General features: G+C 43.3%; 1 protein-coding gene across 6 annotated transcripts in view; it reads right to left on the minus strand.

The window, feature by feature from the left end:
* The window catches only part of LOC126212854 (histone acetyltransferase KAT2A), a 390,973-nt gene that overhangs the window by 266,476 nt on the left and 106,913 nt on the right, over nucleotides 1–17,584 (minus strand). For all 6 annotated transcript variants that reach the window (XM_049940291.1, XM_049940289.1, XM_049940288.1 and 3 more), the window contains one exon: nucleotides 12,240–12,363. In XM_049940291.1, coding sequence (XP_049796248.1) covers nucleotides 12,240–12,363 — 124 coding nt within the window. The remainder of the gene's footprint in view (nucleotides 1–12,239; nucleotides 12,364–17,584) is intronic.

Consider the following 17,584-nt stretch of genomic DNA (forward strand, 5'->3'; position numbering starts at 1 on the left):
TAGATACATAAATTATCTTGGAGATGGTGACTCAAAGGCTTTCAAAGAAATTGAGGAAGTGAGACCCTATGGTAATGATGTGAAAATTTCCAAACTGGAGTGTGTTGGCCATGTTCAGAAAAGGATGGGATCAAGACTTCGACGGCTCGAGGCTAGCATGAAAGGCAAGAAATTGAGCGATGGGAAAACTTTAGATGGGAAAAATAGACTGACAGATGCTACAATAGATCATATTCAGAAGTGCTATGGTCTAGCAATAAGACAGAATACAGCAGATGCAGAATTAATGAGAAGAGCAGTCTGGGCTCTGTTTTTTCATACAGCTACAAACAATGAGAATCCCCAACATGGGCTATGTCCAAAAGGAGACGATAGTTGGTGCAAGTACAACAGAGGCAAGGCAACTAAGAAACAATACAATCACCCTCATCACCTGCCACCTGCCATAATGGATGAAATAAAACCAATATTCCTAGACCTCGCAGATATTAGTTTACTAAAGAAATGTCTTCATGGCCGGACTCAAAATCCAAATGAGTGTGTGAACCATGTGATATGGAATAGACTACCCAAAACTGTGTTTGTGGGTATAAACACACTTCACTTTGGCGTTTATGATGCTGTTTCATCATTCAATCAGGGCAATATAACAAAGTGCAAAGTTCTGCAGAAGTTGGGGCTCTGTGTAGGACTACTAACTGCTGCAGCTATGCTTTGTTTGGACAAGGAACGGCTCAGGTCTTCAGATAATGCCATAAAAGTATATTCAAAGATGGCTAGGCATCATAGCAGAGCCATCAAGAGGAAGCTGTTGGACGATTCTGATGATACAAGCTATGGAGCAGGCTTGTACTGAAGTAAAAACTTTGAAGTTAATTTCCCGTAACTTTAGTTTTTTTGTGTATAAGGTACATTTTCTCAGGGCCTATTTATAGTAGAAAGATGAAATTTTCTGTGGTTGTTCCTTAAGACCTTCTAATATATCTGAATTAAAAGATATGTGGAATTATTTTGTATTAACAAATGTAAATTTTAAAATACTTGTTAAAATGTATAGCTTTTTTTAACATTTACAAAAAATAAAATATCTGAAAAACTATACATTATTTTTTCAAAATTAATAATTCAGCATTAAAGCAGAACATATCTCTGTGTTCTGTGAAAAAATCAAGAGTATCGTCCAAATAACAAATGAGAAAATGTTCCTAACTTTTAGCTCAATTCAACATTGTAAGCATAGGGCGTCCCGTACACCCTTAATAAGCTGAAGGGAAGGCCATTGGCGATGCTTAAGGACACCACCTCCTGATAGACAGCAACACAGAGATCATCGGAGGGAATAGAGGTACTCGCGGGCTGAGGTACAAGGACTGCAGTCTTGGCAGCAGCATCAGCAGCCTCGTTTCTGGGCAGACCGACATGACCGGGGACCCACAGAAACGTGACATTGGCGCCACCAAGAGTGAGCAAGTGACAGTTTCCCTGGACCTGCTGCACTAAGTGATGCGAAGTGTACAGTGCACAGAGACTTTGGAAGGCACTGAGTGAGTCTGAACAGAGGACGCAATTGGGAAGAATGTGTCACCGGATGTCCTCTGTGGCCTTATAAAAGGGGGAAATCTCAGCTGTAAATACTGAAGAGTGGGCCAGAAGCCGATATTGAAAGACACAGGTCAGTCCGAGAGCCACCAGTGTATACAAAGGTACTATCGCTAAGTTCCATGCGAAGATTGCGAAGCTGAAGGTGATAGACCGAGGCTGGAGTAGTGTCCTTACGAAGTAGATGAAGGCAAAGGTTAACGTGGGCCACTTCACGAAGCCAAGGTGGTGAAGGATTCACACCCACTGGGAAAGCTGCAGGTAGCGTGAAGTTAAGTCACCGTAGCAAGTGACAAAAGCGGACTCCAGGAGGTAACAGAGAAGAGCAATGAGCCCCATACCGACGATCAAAGGAATCGTCAAAGAAGGAGGCATAAAAGGGGTAGCCACATGTGGCAGACAAACGGCATGCATGCATGCACAGCTGCTGAGGAGAAAGTCACAGCGGTAGGACAGTGGTAGCTCAGCAGCTCCAGCATACAGACTCTCAACCGGGCTGGTATAAAAGGTGCCCATGGCCAAACGGATGTCATGATGATGGATAGAGTTGAGACGACATACAACGGATGGGCATGCAGATGCATAAACAAAGCACCCATAGTTGAGTTTAGAACGGACAAGGGACCGGTGCAAACGGAGGAGGGTAGTTCGATCGGCACCCCAAAAAGTACCATTGAGGACACGTAGGACACTGAGGAACTGCGTACAGCGGGCTGCCAGGTAAGAGATATGGGAGGACCAAGAGAGTTTCCTACTGAGCATGAGCCCCAGGAACTTCACACTGTCAACGAACGGAAGGGCAACAGGCCTAAGATGGAGAGATGGTGGGAGAAACCATTTGCGTCATCAGAAATTCGTGTAGACAGTTTTGCCAGTGGAAAAGAGAAAGCCACTGGCAATGGTCCAGGAGTGGAGACGATCAATACAGTGCTGAAGAGGCCGCTCAGTGAGACACGTCTGTGGAGAACTGCAATAGATGGCAAAATTGTCAACAAAAAGGGTGCCGGAGATGCCCAGCGGAAGACAGGCCATTGGAGGGTTAGTGGTGATAGCAAAGAGGATGACGCTCAGGACAGAACCCTGAAGCACACAATTTTCCTGAATAAAGGTTTCAGACAAGGAAGAACCCACACACACCTTGAAAACTCGGTCTCGTAAAAATGCCTGAAGAAAACAGAGCAGAAGCACCACGCATAAAGATTACAGAGGATGCCAGTTCTGCAGCAGGTGTCGTAGGCCCTCTCCAAATCGAAAAACACTGCCACAGTCAGGGATTTCCACAGAAAACCATTCATGACATAGATAGACAAAGTAACGGGATGGTCAACTGCAAAACGCCGTGCCCAAAATCCACACTGTGCATTCGTGAGTAAATGGCGAGACTATAATCACCTCACCAGCCGAGCACGAATCATACGTTCCATCACCTTGCGAACGCAGCTGGTAAGAGAGACGGTGCAGTAGCTAGAAGGAAGGTTTTTGTTCTTAGCAGGCTTAGGTATGGGTATGGCGGTGGCTTCATGCCAGCGTCCAGGAAATGTGCCCTCAGCCCGGATGCAGTTATATGTGTTAAGCAGAAAGATCTTGCCTGCAAGAGAGAGGTGCTGCAACATCTGAATGTGGATAGTGTCTGGCCCTGGGGCGGAAACCGGGATGAGCTGAGAGCACGATCTAGCTCCCTCATAGTGAAGGTGGCACTGTAGCACTCACGATTCGGAGAAGAGAAGGGTATCGCCCGAGCCCCCTCCACTTGTTTCCGATGGATGAAGGCAGGGTGATAGTGGGAAGAGCTCAAAACTTCTGCAAAATGGCAGCCCAAGGTGTTGGAGATAGCAACTGGCTCAATGATGACATCAGCACCTGTCATGCCAGAAATGGGGGAATGGATCTCTGTTCCAGAGAGCCGTCGGAGATGGGCCCACACGACAGAGGAAGGTGTGGAACTGTTAAAAGAACTAGTGAATGAAATCCAGCCAGCTCTTTTGCTATCCCGAAGAACTCGACGACACTTTGCACGCATCTGTTTATATCGAAAACAGTTCTCCAGCGAATGGTGGCAGTCAAAAACGTGGAGAGCACGTCTCCGTGCACGAATTGCGTCGTGGCATGCCTAGGTTCACCGAGGGACTGGAAAATGATGTGGTAAAGAGGAAGTGCGAGCAGTGGAATGTTCTGCAGCAGTAAGGATAATGTTGGTGAGATAGTCCACCTGGTCATCACAACTGAGGAAATCTTGTTCTACGGAGGTCGCCAGGGAGGAGTAAAGCTGCCGGTCAGCCTTAGTAACCTGCCATTTGGGCGTGCATGTGGATGAGGTAGGAGTTAGCAGACGGACAGCACACGGGAAATGGTCACTCGAGTAGACTTCAGAAAGAACGGACCACTCAAGACGATGGGCAAGCTGGGCAGTGCAAAAGGATAGGTCCAAATGGGAATACGTGTGCGAGGAGTCAGAAAGGAAAGTGGGTGCTGCAGTGTTAAGGCAGAAGAGGTGGAGTTGGTTAAGGTCAGCCAAGATTCCATCTCTCTTGCAGGTCCTGGGAGAACCCCAAAGGGGATGATGTGCATTAAAGTCACCAAGTAGCAAAACTGAAGTAAGTCTGCCCATGTGACATCGAAGGACGGAAGCGCATAAATGGTGCAGAGGGAGAAAGTCAGGTGGGGAAGGAAAAGGCGAACGGCAACAGCTTGAAGACGGGTAGTCAGGGAGATGGGTTGACAATGAAGGTCAACACGTACGAGCAGCGTAACGCCCCCCCCACGAGATGGGATGCCGACCTCAGGGGGAAGGTCAAAACAAATTGGTAAGTAATGTGAAAGCTCAAAGTGGTCTTGAGGGCGCAATTTCGTTTTCTGAAGGCAGAGTACGAGGGGATGCTGCGATGCTGGAAGCAGCCATAAATCCTCTTTGTGGGACCGAAGGCCGCGAATGTTCCATCAGAGGACAGTCATGAGGAGCAAGAGATGTAGAGGTGTCAACTCAGTGGCTTCCGAGAGACAGCCGGTGTAGAGTCGCTACTACAGGGCACAGAAGCAGGAGGATTCTACTCCGTGGGGTTCACAGAAGCATCAGTGTGCTTGTACGGTCGGTCTGTGGAGTCCAATCCTGAAAAACAGTTGGTGGTGCGCACCGGCGAGACAGAGGCCGACTGGGCTAGGTGACCACGTGGTGACACCGTCGAGCAGGATCATCGAGTTGGTGAAGGAGAAGACCGTTTGTCTTTAGCGGACTTCTTTGAGCCCTTCTGGTTAGGGGAATACTCGAGTATTGTTTGGCTCGAGGAAGTCTTCTAGGGAGTACTCCTTCTGTCCTTTCCTGCCTGCCGGTTGCGTAGTGGGGAGCTTCACCCCTTTAGGCGAGGGTTTGACGGTTTGGTGCACAGCAGGATGAGGGGACGGTAATGCTACCTAGACACTGGGCGACTTCACAACCTCCGAGCCAAATTTGACGTCGCATGTCTGCGTGGCCATGTCCTTCGTGGAGCAAGAGGTAACAAGAATTGAACTATAGGTGCCAGACGGGAGAACACAGGGTTTGCGACTAGCCAGTAACTTGCGAGCTACTGGGTAAGGCACTTTTTCCTTTACCCAAATCTCTTGAACAGTCCGCTCACCTAGATACACGGGACAATCCCAGGAGGCAGCAGCACGGCCGCCATTACAGTTGATACAGCGGGGAGGAGAAGGCAGACATTTGCCCTCGTGTGCATCCCTGTCACAGGTTACGGATATGGCTGGGTGTCGACAAGATGTTCTATTGTGGTTGAAACGATGACACTGGTAGCAGTGCCTCGGATTCGGAATGTACAACCTAACTGTGATGATTTCGTAGCCTACTTTAATCTTGGACGGGAGCACCACCCTATCAAAGGTGAGGAAAGGAGTGTGGGTGGGCACCGAGGAGGAATCAACCTTTTTCATTACACGAAGGACAGCAGTGACACCTGATCAGAGAGGTAAAATTGTATTTCTGCCTCTGTTAGACCGTCAAGCAGTCTGGTGTAAATTACACCACGGGAAGGATTCAAAGTTCTACGTGCCTTGACACGAACAGGGTAGCCGTGGAGAAGTGAGGCAGCAAGTAGTTGTGCTTGAGAATCAGAAGCCGTCTCCAAAAGCAAAGTGCCATTCCATAAATGAAAGCAGGATTTCACAGGGCCAGCAATGGCATCAACAGCTGAATAATGAACAGATCGACTGTGGCAAAGGACTGACTGTATTCAGTACGTGATACCACGAGGAACCGTGGTGCAGCAGGAAGGGTCTTCGAATCAGTAGCCTCATTATGTTTGCATTTCATTGACGTTGATGGGAAGGACGATTGACTCATCACGAGGAAATCCCCCACGATTGCCAGCGTCTCCGATAGTGCACTCCTTCCAACTGGGGGGCCCCTTCATAAGGGGGGGCAAACACCTTAGGTGATTGTTCACACCTCAGGTTACACCTCTCAAACACTTGATGGAGGGACCAATGGGCAACCTGGGAAGGTTACAGCTCAAGCAAACACCCCACCCTGGGCCTGACCTGTACCAGTGGGTACGTGCAAACCCTACATGTCGACACGGGGCTGGGAATTGTGTGTTACCCGGTGATCTTTTACGCGTCATATGCGTGGGCTGTCCTTCAGGATAGCACAGGGAGAAAGAAGATAAAAAAGGTCAGCGACAGAATGCAGAACATTCCCGATAATACCCTAGACATGTTCCTCAAGGGAGGGGAAAAAGAATGGCAAGAGGATAGACATACAGCACAAAAGGGAAAAAGTGCTGCAAAGGCTGAGTGTGGGGGCGTGGGGAGGGGGGGAGGGGGGACAGGGAAGGGGGAAGGGGGTAGGGGGAGGGGGGAGGAGGAGGGCATAGATGGTCTGACCTGGGGGAAAAAACTCTGAATGAACTACATCCTCAGCATCAAAAAGTAAATCAATTTTGTTTTCATGTTTGACTTGGTGACATTGTTTGGGACGGGGTGACGACAACGTCTTTCATTGGCTTGACCGTTTCTTTGTTTCTGGGTCTTAACCATAATCAGGACTCATCACCAGTTACGACATTTGACGGAAAATCTGGATCAGTTTCAAGCTGTAGTTTTAAAGCATGACATGTTTCAACTCAACATTCCTTTTGATTGTCTGTCAGAATCTGAAGAACAAACTTGCCAGGAACCCTTTTCATTCACAAATCTTCCATTAAAATCAGATGAATCCAGATTCACGGTAAGCCACTAATCTGTTGACAGTTGGTCAATTAGCTGTTGACGGTCTGTGAGCACAAGCTCTTGAATTTTTTCAATATTTTTGTCGATTCGGGCAGTTGATGGACATCCAGAACGAGGTTGGTCATTAATCGACATGTCGCCATTTTTAAACTGAGCAAATCAGTCATACACTTAAGTTTTTCCCGTAGCATCATCTTGGTAAGCTGTTCTCAACATTAAAACACTTTCAGTATCTATTGTACTGAGTAGAAAACAAAATTTCAGAACTGCACATGCACTTAAACTTGCCATCATAAAAAACAAAACAAGAACAAAACAGCACCAGCAAAAACAATCACTGCACATGAACAGTACAAGCCAGGTCAACAACACAGGTGGCACTGAAGTGGCAAAGAGTCGTGCTGTACATGCCCAGCAGCGGCAGAAATCAGAAATGCATCATACTACACAAGCTCTGCCCATGACAATGTTATTCCGACCCCCCCCCCCCATCTTTTTTTTCGAGGGAGGGGGGGGGGGGGGGGGGCGAGCCGTTACTGTCACAAGTAAATATGATTAACAGTGACAGCAGGTGAGATACCATGTAAATGTCTCACAGAAATGAAAACAACAAATAAATGGGTGTGATCTATTTTACAACAAAGAAATTCAAAATTCAAAACTTCCAAAATGGAATGCAACATCAAAAAAGTTAAAAACATATGTTTTAACAAAGCACAGAGAAACTGTGTGATTGTGAAGCTGTTGTGTTCATTTGTTGAAGCTTATGTGCCAAACTACTGTGTTTTCATCATTTCCTTGGGAGTGATCACATTCACATTCATATGAACACCTAAATCGGGTAAGGAGGCATATCTCACTTACTTACCAGGCATATAAATAAGGTGCGTCGGTAAGAGATTCCTATCTTATGACACATATACTGTCACTAATGCTGTGTATGACACATCAGACATGGTTTCCAGTGGAGGATTCAGTTGACTTGTCACCTTGTCATCAAACGTCTGCAGTTCCCATTCGAAAGCCACTTCCTTTCGGCTACTAATATAGTAGTTGTGCAGAATCAACTGTCATTGTAGGTCCCTTCCTTATACCTCACTGATGCAAATGGAGGTTATACCAGGACACAGACACAAATTTGAATACAGCAAACAGCGGGAAAAAAAGACAGCAGAGAGATTTGGGCATGGCTTGCCTACATGGCAGGGCAACACCTTGACCACTTAATCATGACCATGGTTGCCACAAGTTTCCCCAAGTGAAATTCCCTGCTATTTTCCTGATTTCCAAACAAGTTTTAGCATTTTTTCCTGACAAATTTTGAGGTTTCAAGGGTGAATAACGACATAAAACGAGAAAAAAATACAGGAAATTCTGTATTTCTACAAGTATGAGCAAAAATCTTAAGTGCTAACATCAACATGTTTTTTAATGAACTGTTTTTAGATGGAGAAAGCAAGTCAAATGGTATGTGTGTTTAATTAAGACCACTGATGTTATTTTACTTCAATAAAACAAAAGACATTTAGTGACAAAAATATGCATTTCCTTGGAGTCGCATGAAAGGTTTAAAATATCTTCACTAATTTCAGACATAACCTCAGAAAAAGGTAGGCCTCTTGAAAGAAGTGTATAAGGCAAGGAAGAGTTGTGTAAACCAACACTATAGGTGATCGCCAATAAAATGTTGGTCCTACTATGTTCATCATTGTCAGTTATTACCCACTGTATTATGTCTATTGTTTTAGAGGTACTGTGTGTGTCTGCCTACTTGGCTGAGCGGTAACGTGTTTGCCTACCATGCAGTGGGCACAGGTTTGATTCCTGGCCAGGTTGGAGATTTTCTCCACTCATGGACTGGGTGTTGTTTTGTTCTCATCACCATTTTATGTTTACCGACACACAAGTTGCCCAACGCGGTGTCACCTGAACGAGGACTTGCAACCCGGCAGCTGATCTTCCCCGGAAGGGGCCTCCCAGCCATGAATACCACACAATCATTTGATTTTACAGGTATTGTGTGATTTTTCTTTTGATAAATGTGTGAGTACATAGTGTACAAACCGCCAACGACTGCCACAATTTTTTTCTTTGTATCGTCAATACTTTCTAATATATGAGCTACTTTCAATGTGCCAAAATGTACTAGAATAAATAAAATGTCTATAAAATGCTGCACTGTAGAATGTACTTGCGGTGAGACAGTCACAATTCCTGAAATCCATTGCGCATGGCCTCTGGCCTGGCAAGTGGCACCACAGTCAGGGGTCAATGGATAAAACATGAAAAACTGCCACATTACACCACACACAGACAGACCTGGCCTGTGGGCAGATCCGCAAGACTATATTTGATGGGGAGGGCCTGCACGTTAGGGGAAACAATGGGCTTCAGATCGGCACGTCCAATCCATTAGATACACCCATAGAAATGGCCTGTGGTTTTGCCTCGTCGTCAAATTCACTCGTGTGGCCAGCTATTCACATGTCACAGATACCATGTTGATGAAATGAGACCACAGTGATCAATCCAGGCAACAGCTACAAGCGCAAGAACTCCAAGAATCAATACTAATGAGAGTAGGTAAGATGATCACTGAGCCACACCGAGCAAGGTGGCGCATTGATTAGACGCTAGACTCGCATTCGGTAGGACGACGGTTCAATCCCGCATCCGGCCGTCCTGATTTAGGTTTTCCGTGATTTCCCTAAATCGCTCCAGGCAAATGCTGGGATGGTTCCTTTGAAAGGGCACGGCCGACTTCCTTATCTAATCCAATGAGACCGACAACCTCGCTGTCGGGTCTCCTTCCCCAAACAACCCAACCCTCACCGAGCCACAGACAGGCATGTAGGAAAGACAATCACACTCTCACAACTAAATTTTCATTTGTCAGAAAACGAGAGCACATAAATTTCATTTAATCACTCGAACACAACTCATGCACACACAACTGCTGTCTCCGGCCGCTCTCTGAGAATCAGATCCAAACAAACCACTCCTCACGCCTCCCTGCCTCTGGTCGGCAGCTGCTAGGCTAACCGCAAGAAGTGGTGGCAGCAGTGACTGCAAACTGAGGGGAGTGGCAGAAAGGGGAGAAGCAGTAAGAATGAGGGAGTAGGGAAGCAGCGCACATACTCAGCTGCGCCCAGCCAGCGACGATGCACGACATCTGAGTAAACAAATAATTTCTTCTACTGACAAGGGGAGGCCGCCAATTGTGAAATTCAGATTCGATTCATACTGCGCATAATAAAAGCTCATGGCCAGAGGTGTAATGTGGCAAAGCACCAAGATGCACTTCTCAGCCGTTGTCAAGAAAATCGACAGTTAAAAGAAACCGTTGCAGTGGAATACTCTCTACGATTAATAGCTCTCTACAGCGTCGTGGCGCAGCAGTAAGCGCTCTGGTTCGTAATCCGAAGGTCGCCGGATCGAATCTCGCGCTATGCAACCTTTTTATATATATATATATAAAATTCCCGGCAATCAGTTGCAACAATTATGCATATAATAAGTTGTTGAAAGTCGTTTAATCGTGGAAAAACTGGCGACTTCGAACATCATTATGTTTTCCGCAAACAAAGTTGTATTTCACAAATATTATTAATTGTCTTCATAATGTTAACCACCCATAGTTAACGGAAGATGTAGAAACGATATTCCGAAACGAATACGTATAGCGTAAGTCAAACGTTCGAATTAGAATAGAGACCCCACGAACACAAATTTGCTGTGGCGGGTATGAAATATAAACTCCGTTACTCGCTCGTTACACTTGAATGACAGATGTTGAATGGGCCGAAACGAGCCGCCGCATAACAGCGTAGTTGCCTGCTAACTTCGAAAGAAGGTAGATGCGGTCCCTAGCGCAACTTATAACATCGTCGAAAATCAGTACGGACGGGAGAGCTTTGGTACACCCTGTTAAAAAAAAACGGAAAAATGGAGGCGGTACAATTGGAGAGCGATCCGCCTTCACCAGTATGCATAAGCAATTCATTAATAGTATATATATATATATATATATATATATATATATATATATATATATATATATTTGAATTACAAAAAACTAACAATAAAAAAAAATTGCATGGCGCGAGATTCGATCCGGCGACCTTCGGATTACGAACCAGAGCGCTTACCGCTGCGCCACGACGCTGTAGAGAATTATTAATCATAGAGAGTATTTCACCGCAACGGTTTCTTTTAACTGTCGATTTTCTCGACAACGGCTGAGAAGTGCATCTTGGTGCTTGGCCACATTACACCTCTGGCCATGAGCTTTTATTATGCGCAGTATGAATCGAATCTGAATTTCACAATTGGCGGCCTCCCCTTGTGAGACAAAAATGAGATTTTTCAAATTTACCTAATTTCCCTGACATATTTGAATTCCCTGATATTTCTTGATTTCCCTGATTTCCAGAACATGTTGCAACCCTGATGACACTGTTGTTCTTTTGGGCTGCTCTATATTGCACTTTTTGTCCTCGGACTTGTGGTGTCTCAAGGCTTAGGCCTGTCCCACCCCTCATTAAATCGACCAAGACTTATACGAATCATTGTAAGAGCAGTTATTATTATTATGTTCTTTAAGTTTGTTTTTTGGGTTTTCAGAAATACTGTGGGAAGAAAGTTTTATTTATGTTGCAGATAACGTGGAAGACGATGCCCGACGATCACCACGAAAGTTCGACGTAGCGGCAAGGACAAGGAATAAAACGAATGCTGCAAACTACCGCGAGCCGCGGAAGAGCCCGGGCCGCGAGGGCGTCGAGCTTCCTAGGTCGTTGTCGGACAAAGTCAAAGGAAGAGATATTCTGCTTTCTCTTTGTAAACAGATCTACCGAGTCTTGAAAGGTTCTTGTAAAACGTGTAGGCGGGTGACACATTAGGTGGGACCCGATGCCTGTAATACTGCCACAGTTATTAAAAAGTTGTTAAACGGCAAAACCAATAGTTCATCATTTATATAGATAAAAAGTAGTAAAGATATAGGAAAGGAAGAGTTGTGGCATCAGCACGAAAAGTGATACATCGCTCAGCAACGAAGAACGACGTAAACCGCGGGCATTACGTGATGAAAACAAATCAACTTATGAAACACTGAGTCTGTAATTAAGCATAAAGCCACATAACACTGCAGACTGTTCACTGTTTCTATTCTGCTTTCTTTTCACAGTTCAGTACAGATTCTTTCTGTTTTCATGCTTAATCGTGCTCAAATTTTTATGTCCCGTCCACTGGCCCTCTTACCACAAAATCTGACGTGGGGGTTGGAGGTTTGTACAATGGGGTGTTTCCCCTGCTAGCACAAATTCTCAAAAGTTTACAAATATTCCTTTCCTCATCCGCATATTATTTTCCCCAGTAAGCAGTCGATCGAGGACACTGAAAGTGCACCGTGTTGAACTCACCTAGGGCGTGGCTGCAGCTGCGACACGGGTCTGAAAAGTTGGCTAGTGGCTGAGGGGCGTCCACGCGGAGGTTCTTGGATGCGGTAGATGCCGTCTTCCAGCCGTTACACTTGCAGTCTTCACCCTGCGGCACAGCACTGTTTCAGTGAGCTCAGAACACGGTGTGAGGGTCACATGCTAAGTTTTTACAAACACCCCTTGTAATGGCACAGACTACTGTAGCACCTGATCCTGTAGATTTAATGAAGAATTCAATTATACACAAATATGATAACGTCTATTACTGATGTCAAACGTCCCCTACTTATGATTCTGAATGGATTATAGCTAAATAACATAATTCTATTAGGTAGTCATGCTTTTTAATGTCAAATTATAACCATTTCTTGTAAGATTGCGGTATAAAATGTTCCAAAACAAATAATGAGAATATGCAATTAGTTTAATAATATTTACAATGTGAACGCAAAACTTATAACTACATCAGCCTGTTCTACATTTACCCTAGATACAGTGCAAATGACAGCTCAGAAGGAACTGTGTGATTAGAGTATAGGGACTGTGTGATTAGAATGTAAATCTCCATTATCCTGTATTAATTGTTTACAAAACTTATTTAATTTCTGATCTGAAAATGTATTTCTACCCAAGTTCTGTTTATGTAAAACACGTAACCATATTTTGAGCTGACAAATCCTGTACACAATCTGTCAAAGTTCCACAAATTTTAACTGTAAGGCAGCAGTGCCTGCCAAGGGCAGGGAGTGGGGGTAGACGGAATTAGTAGTAGTAGTGGTAGTAGTAGTAGTAAGTTGATTTGTGATTGTGATAGGTATCAGGTTCATAAGTGTACAAAACACTGTATTAATTTTGGACCAATGTTTACAATAAATTACAAAGTGAAACACATTTTAGTCATCAGGATTATTAGCATACATAAGAAAACCCTAGACATCTTTTGTCAACTAAAGCTAATAAAAATTCATTTTTTAGTAACATTATCATTCAATGCTTGCCTCTCAGTGATGTATATTGGGTTATTTTACTGATCAAACCACTTGGAAATTTTTCTAAAGTCAAATTCACATTTTAATAACAACCATTAATTTTAGTGTGTAATTGAATGGTAGATGGTAGTCGTTACACATTATATGATACTATTGAGATGTGACAGTATTGTCATAAAATTTGTCGTTTGTTATTGTTAAAACAATAGGTACTCAGAAATTGATAGAGTAGATTATTTACAGTCACTGTTTTCAGGATGTGGACAGCAGGTGGGTGTGTGGGTGAAAGGGAAGTGTAGAAGAAAGAAAGACAGTGTAGTAGAGAAAAGAAAATTTTGTAAGAAGATTTTGCAGATGATTTTTAACAATTTTGATAAATACCTTACTCAGCAAAAATGCCCCGAATCTCTTTGTTCGCTTTCAGTTAATCAATCCCCTTCATAAAACACTGTTTACACCTGGTTATGTAGAATTTATCATCAGTTGTTGTCCCAGAAAATTTTGGCACTTTACACTGAAGTACACTCGATTGTTGCATCAGTATTAATTTGAGAAAATTACCTGTTCGTGATGGATATCGTACAATTTAACCAAAGCTCAAAAACACACTCCCATCAAATGGTGTATACAAATGCTGAAAATATATGAGAATAAAAAGGGAGAAATCACCATTGAGTGACTGAACAAGGATGTAGGATGACTTAGATATACAGGGTGATTCAAAAAGAATACCACAACTTTAGGAATTTAAAACTCTGCAACGACAAAAGGCAGAGCTAAGCACTATCTGTCAGCGAATTAAGGGAGTTATAAAGTTTCATTTAGTTGTACATTTGTTCGCTTGAGGCGCTGTTGACTAGGCGTCAGTGTCAGTTGATACTAAGATGGCGACCGCTCAACAGAAAGCTTTTTGTGTTATTGAGTACGGCAGAAGTGAATCGACGACAGTTGTTCGGCGTGCATTTCGAACGAAGTATGGTGTTAAACCTCCTGATAGGTGGTGTATTAAACGTTGGTATAAACAGTTTACAGAGAATGGGTGTTTGTGCAAAGGGAAAAGTTCTGGACGACAGAGCACTTCATCACTGGCCTCCAAGAAGCCCTGATCTTACCCCCTGCTATTTTTTCTTATGGGGGTATGTTAAGGATATGGTGTTTTGGCCACCTCTCCCAGCCACCATTGACGATTTGAAACGAGAAATAACAGCAGGTATCCAAACTGTTACGCCTGATATGCTACAGAGAGTGTGGAACGAGTTGGAGTATCGGGTTGATATTGCTCGAGTGTCTGGAGGGGGCCATATTGAACATCTCTGAACTTGTTTTTGAGTGAAAAAAAAACCTTTTTAAATACTCTTTGTAATGATGTATAACAGAAGGTTATATTATGTTTCTTTCATTAAATACACATTTTTAAAGTTGTGGTATTCTTTTTGAATCACCCTGTATTTTCTGTTTTGTGTGACGAATGGCTTGCTCTAAATGTAGAAAAATGTAAGTCAATGCAGATGAGTAGGAAAACCAATGAATCCTTAAGTCCTTGAATGCAGCATTAGTGGTCTACCACTTGACACAGTCACACTGATTAAATATCTAAGCACAACATTTAGAAGTGGTTTGAAAAGGAACGAGCATGTGATAACTGTGGTGGGGAAGGCGAATGGTCCACTTCAGTTTATTGAGAGAATTGTAGGAAAGTGTGGTTCATCTATTAAGGATATCACATACAGAACACTAAGGTGTCCCATTCTCGAGTGCTCCTCGAACGTCTCGGACCCCCGGAAGGTCGGGTTGACGGAAGACATCGAAAAACTCACAAGATGTGCTGCAAGATCTGTTACCAGTAGGTACAGTCAACCTGTGAGTATTACAGAGATGTTTCTTGAACTCAAATGGGAATCCACAGATGGAAGATGACATTCTTTCTGTGAAACACAGTTGAGAAATTTAGGAAAGCGGCACCTCCGGCTGATTGCAGAACACTACTACTGCCACCAATGTACATTTTGCATAATAACCTCAAGGACAAGATAAGAGGAATCAGGGCTCATATGGAGGCATGTAGACTTGGTTTTTGCCCGCTCTATTTGTGAGTGGAACAAGAAAAGGAAATAACTAGCAGTAGTGCAAGGTACCTTCACCAAGCACCATACGGCAGCTTGCAAAGTACATGTGTAGATGCAATACAGGTAAATCAATCTGTATACGACACATTAACAGTTTGCGAAACTTGCATACAGTATATAAGAGATAGAAGCCAAATGAGATGAACCAAAACCAACATAGGATGTTCATTTGCAACTAAATTCCTAGAAAATAATGGCTTATATGTTTGGCTACCCTGGACACGGTGCCACCATTGCTTCAGAGGATTGAAGAGCAGTTAATGCTGAATGATATATGCTGATTTATTTGCCACATGTCATCAACAAAATCAGGTAAAACGACCAACATCGTCACACCTTTCTTCATTGTGAAAATGCCACCTGACACAGCACATCAAAAAGTTGATAATTTGATGGAGAAAAATATGGAATTAGTGTCTCATTTATTACCCACCAACTTCTTTTTGTTCATTTGTGTCAAACAAAAAATGCATAGTCAGCAATTCTCATCATGTTAAGAAGCCCTGGAATCCACCCAAAACAACATTTTTGAGGTACTGACATCAGAATGAAAAATGTTTTCCAGCACTGGTTGGAACAAGAGTATAAGTATTGCTCGATTACTCCAACTCCATTACAATGACTTTAAATCCTTGTCAACAAATATATCAAATCACTGGTGTGTCTGCCAGCACTTATTTTATGATGAGATCTTGTTCACACTCTCTCATCTTGATCTACTAATGAGTAGTACGTAATTTTGGCTGCTGTCATAACTGCACACATCATCTTATATTATTGTCGCAAAGTATTTTATATTATGGGCATCTGCAGCTGATAAAACTGTTGTTTCATTGATACACAACTAATTCCATGGCCTAAGGCCGCGTCATTGGGCGTACTCTACATGGTAAGGAGCAATATACAACGTCTCAACTTTGTGGACTATTAAAATTAAGAAAGGTAATATATAGAATATATTCACGTTAGAAGGTCACACGTTTACCAATCACTCCTAGTCGTCAAGATATTCTATGAATACTATCTATATTACATTAGTGAAGAAAGTGTGACAAAGCTGTGATCCATTAATGAACTTGCATTTTCTTTTTTACATCTAAAAATCTTATAATGCTTTGACCAGATGATCAGACAAAGGTACGCTCTACTTTTAATAGAATAGCACATTTGTGTGCACTATCCAAAAAAATTGGCAGATGTATGAGACTTCCAAACATCGCTCCAGTGTAATTTACTTCTTCAGATCTAGTTAGAAAACTCAGGCATCAGGACAAAGCTGTGGTAAATAAATATAACGAAGGGTTTGTGAACATCATTAAATGTTATGATTGCCTAAGAAAAATATTGGGCAAACCAGTAGGTCATTTGACAAAAGATTTCAACAACACCTTAACTTAAATAATCTCCAATCTTTATTAACAATGCACTTATGCAGAGCAAGGCATAGCAACACAAGCCCTTCAGAAAAGTTAAAAATATCTCATAAAAAAGAATGAAAGGGCATATTTTGAATGTATTAGAGGAAGTAGAAAGTTTTAAATACAAAAAAAAAGAAAAGGCGCTGCTCATGTTGAATAACCAATTAGAATTAAAGCACCATAGCATTCTCACTAACTCTGATCATTTATACGATTAAGTTTTACTATATAACTCAACAATGGGAAATCTAGGATGGAATGTAACAATATTATGAAAAGGATAGCTGCTATTCACCATATAACGGATATGCTGAGTCTTAGATAGGCACAACAAAAAGACTGTCAGAAAAATGAGCTTTCAGCCAACAAGGCCTTTGTCAGAGAGGACGCGCGCGCGTGCGCACACACACACACACACACACACACACACACACACACACACACACACACACACACACGACTAAAGTCTCTGGCTACTGAGGCCACACTGCATGCAACTGCACACGATGGTAGAAACAACCAGGTGGGGGGGGGGGGGGAGGAGGAGGAGGAGGAGGAGGAGGAGGAGGAGACGGGGAGGGGGAGGGATAGCGGATAGGGGTAAAGTGCTGCTTGTGGGAGCATACAGGGGTGAGGAGAAGAGATGATTATGATTATGATGAGGATGGTGATGGTGATGGTGATGATTGGCTGGTGGGGCACTCAAGTGCACAGTTATCGGCACCCGTACAAATTCCCAACCTTTGCTCAGTCCAATCTCGCCACTTTCACAAATGAAGATGAAATGATGAGGA

This window comes from Schistocerca nitens, chromosome 11, assembly GCF_023898315.1.
Source record: "Schistocerca nitens isolate TAMUIC-IGC-003100 chromosome 11, iqSchNite1.1, whole genome shotgun sequence".
Classification (NCBI taxonomy): Eukaryota; Metazoa; Arthropoda; class Insecta; order Orthoptera; family Acrididae; genus Schistocerca; species Schistocerca nitens.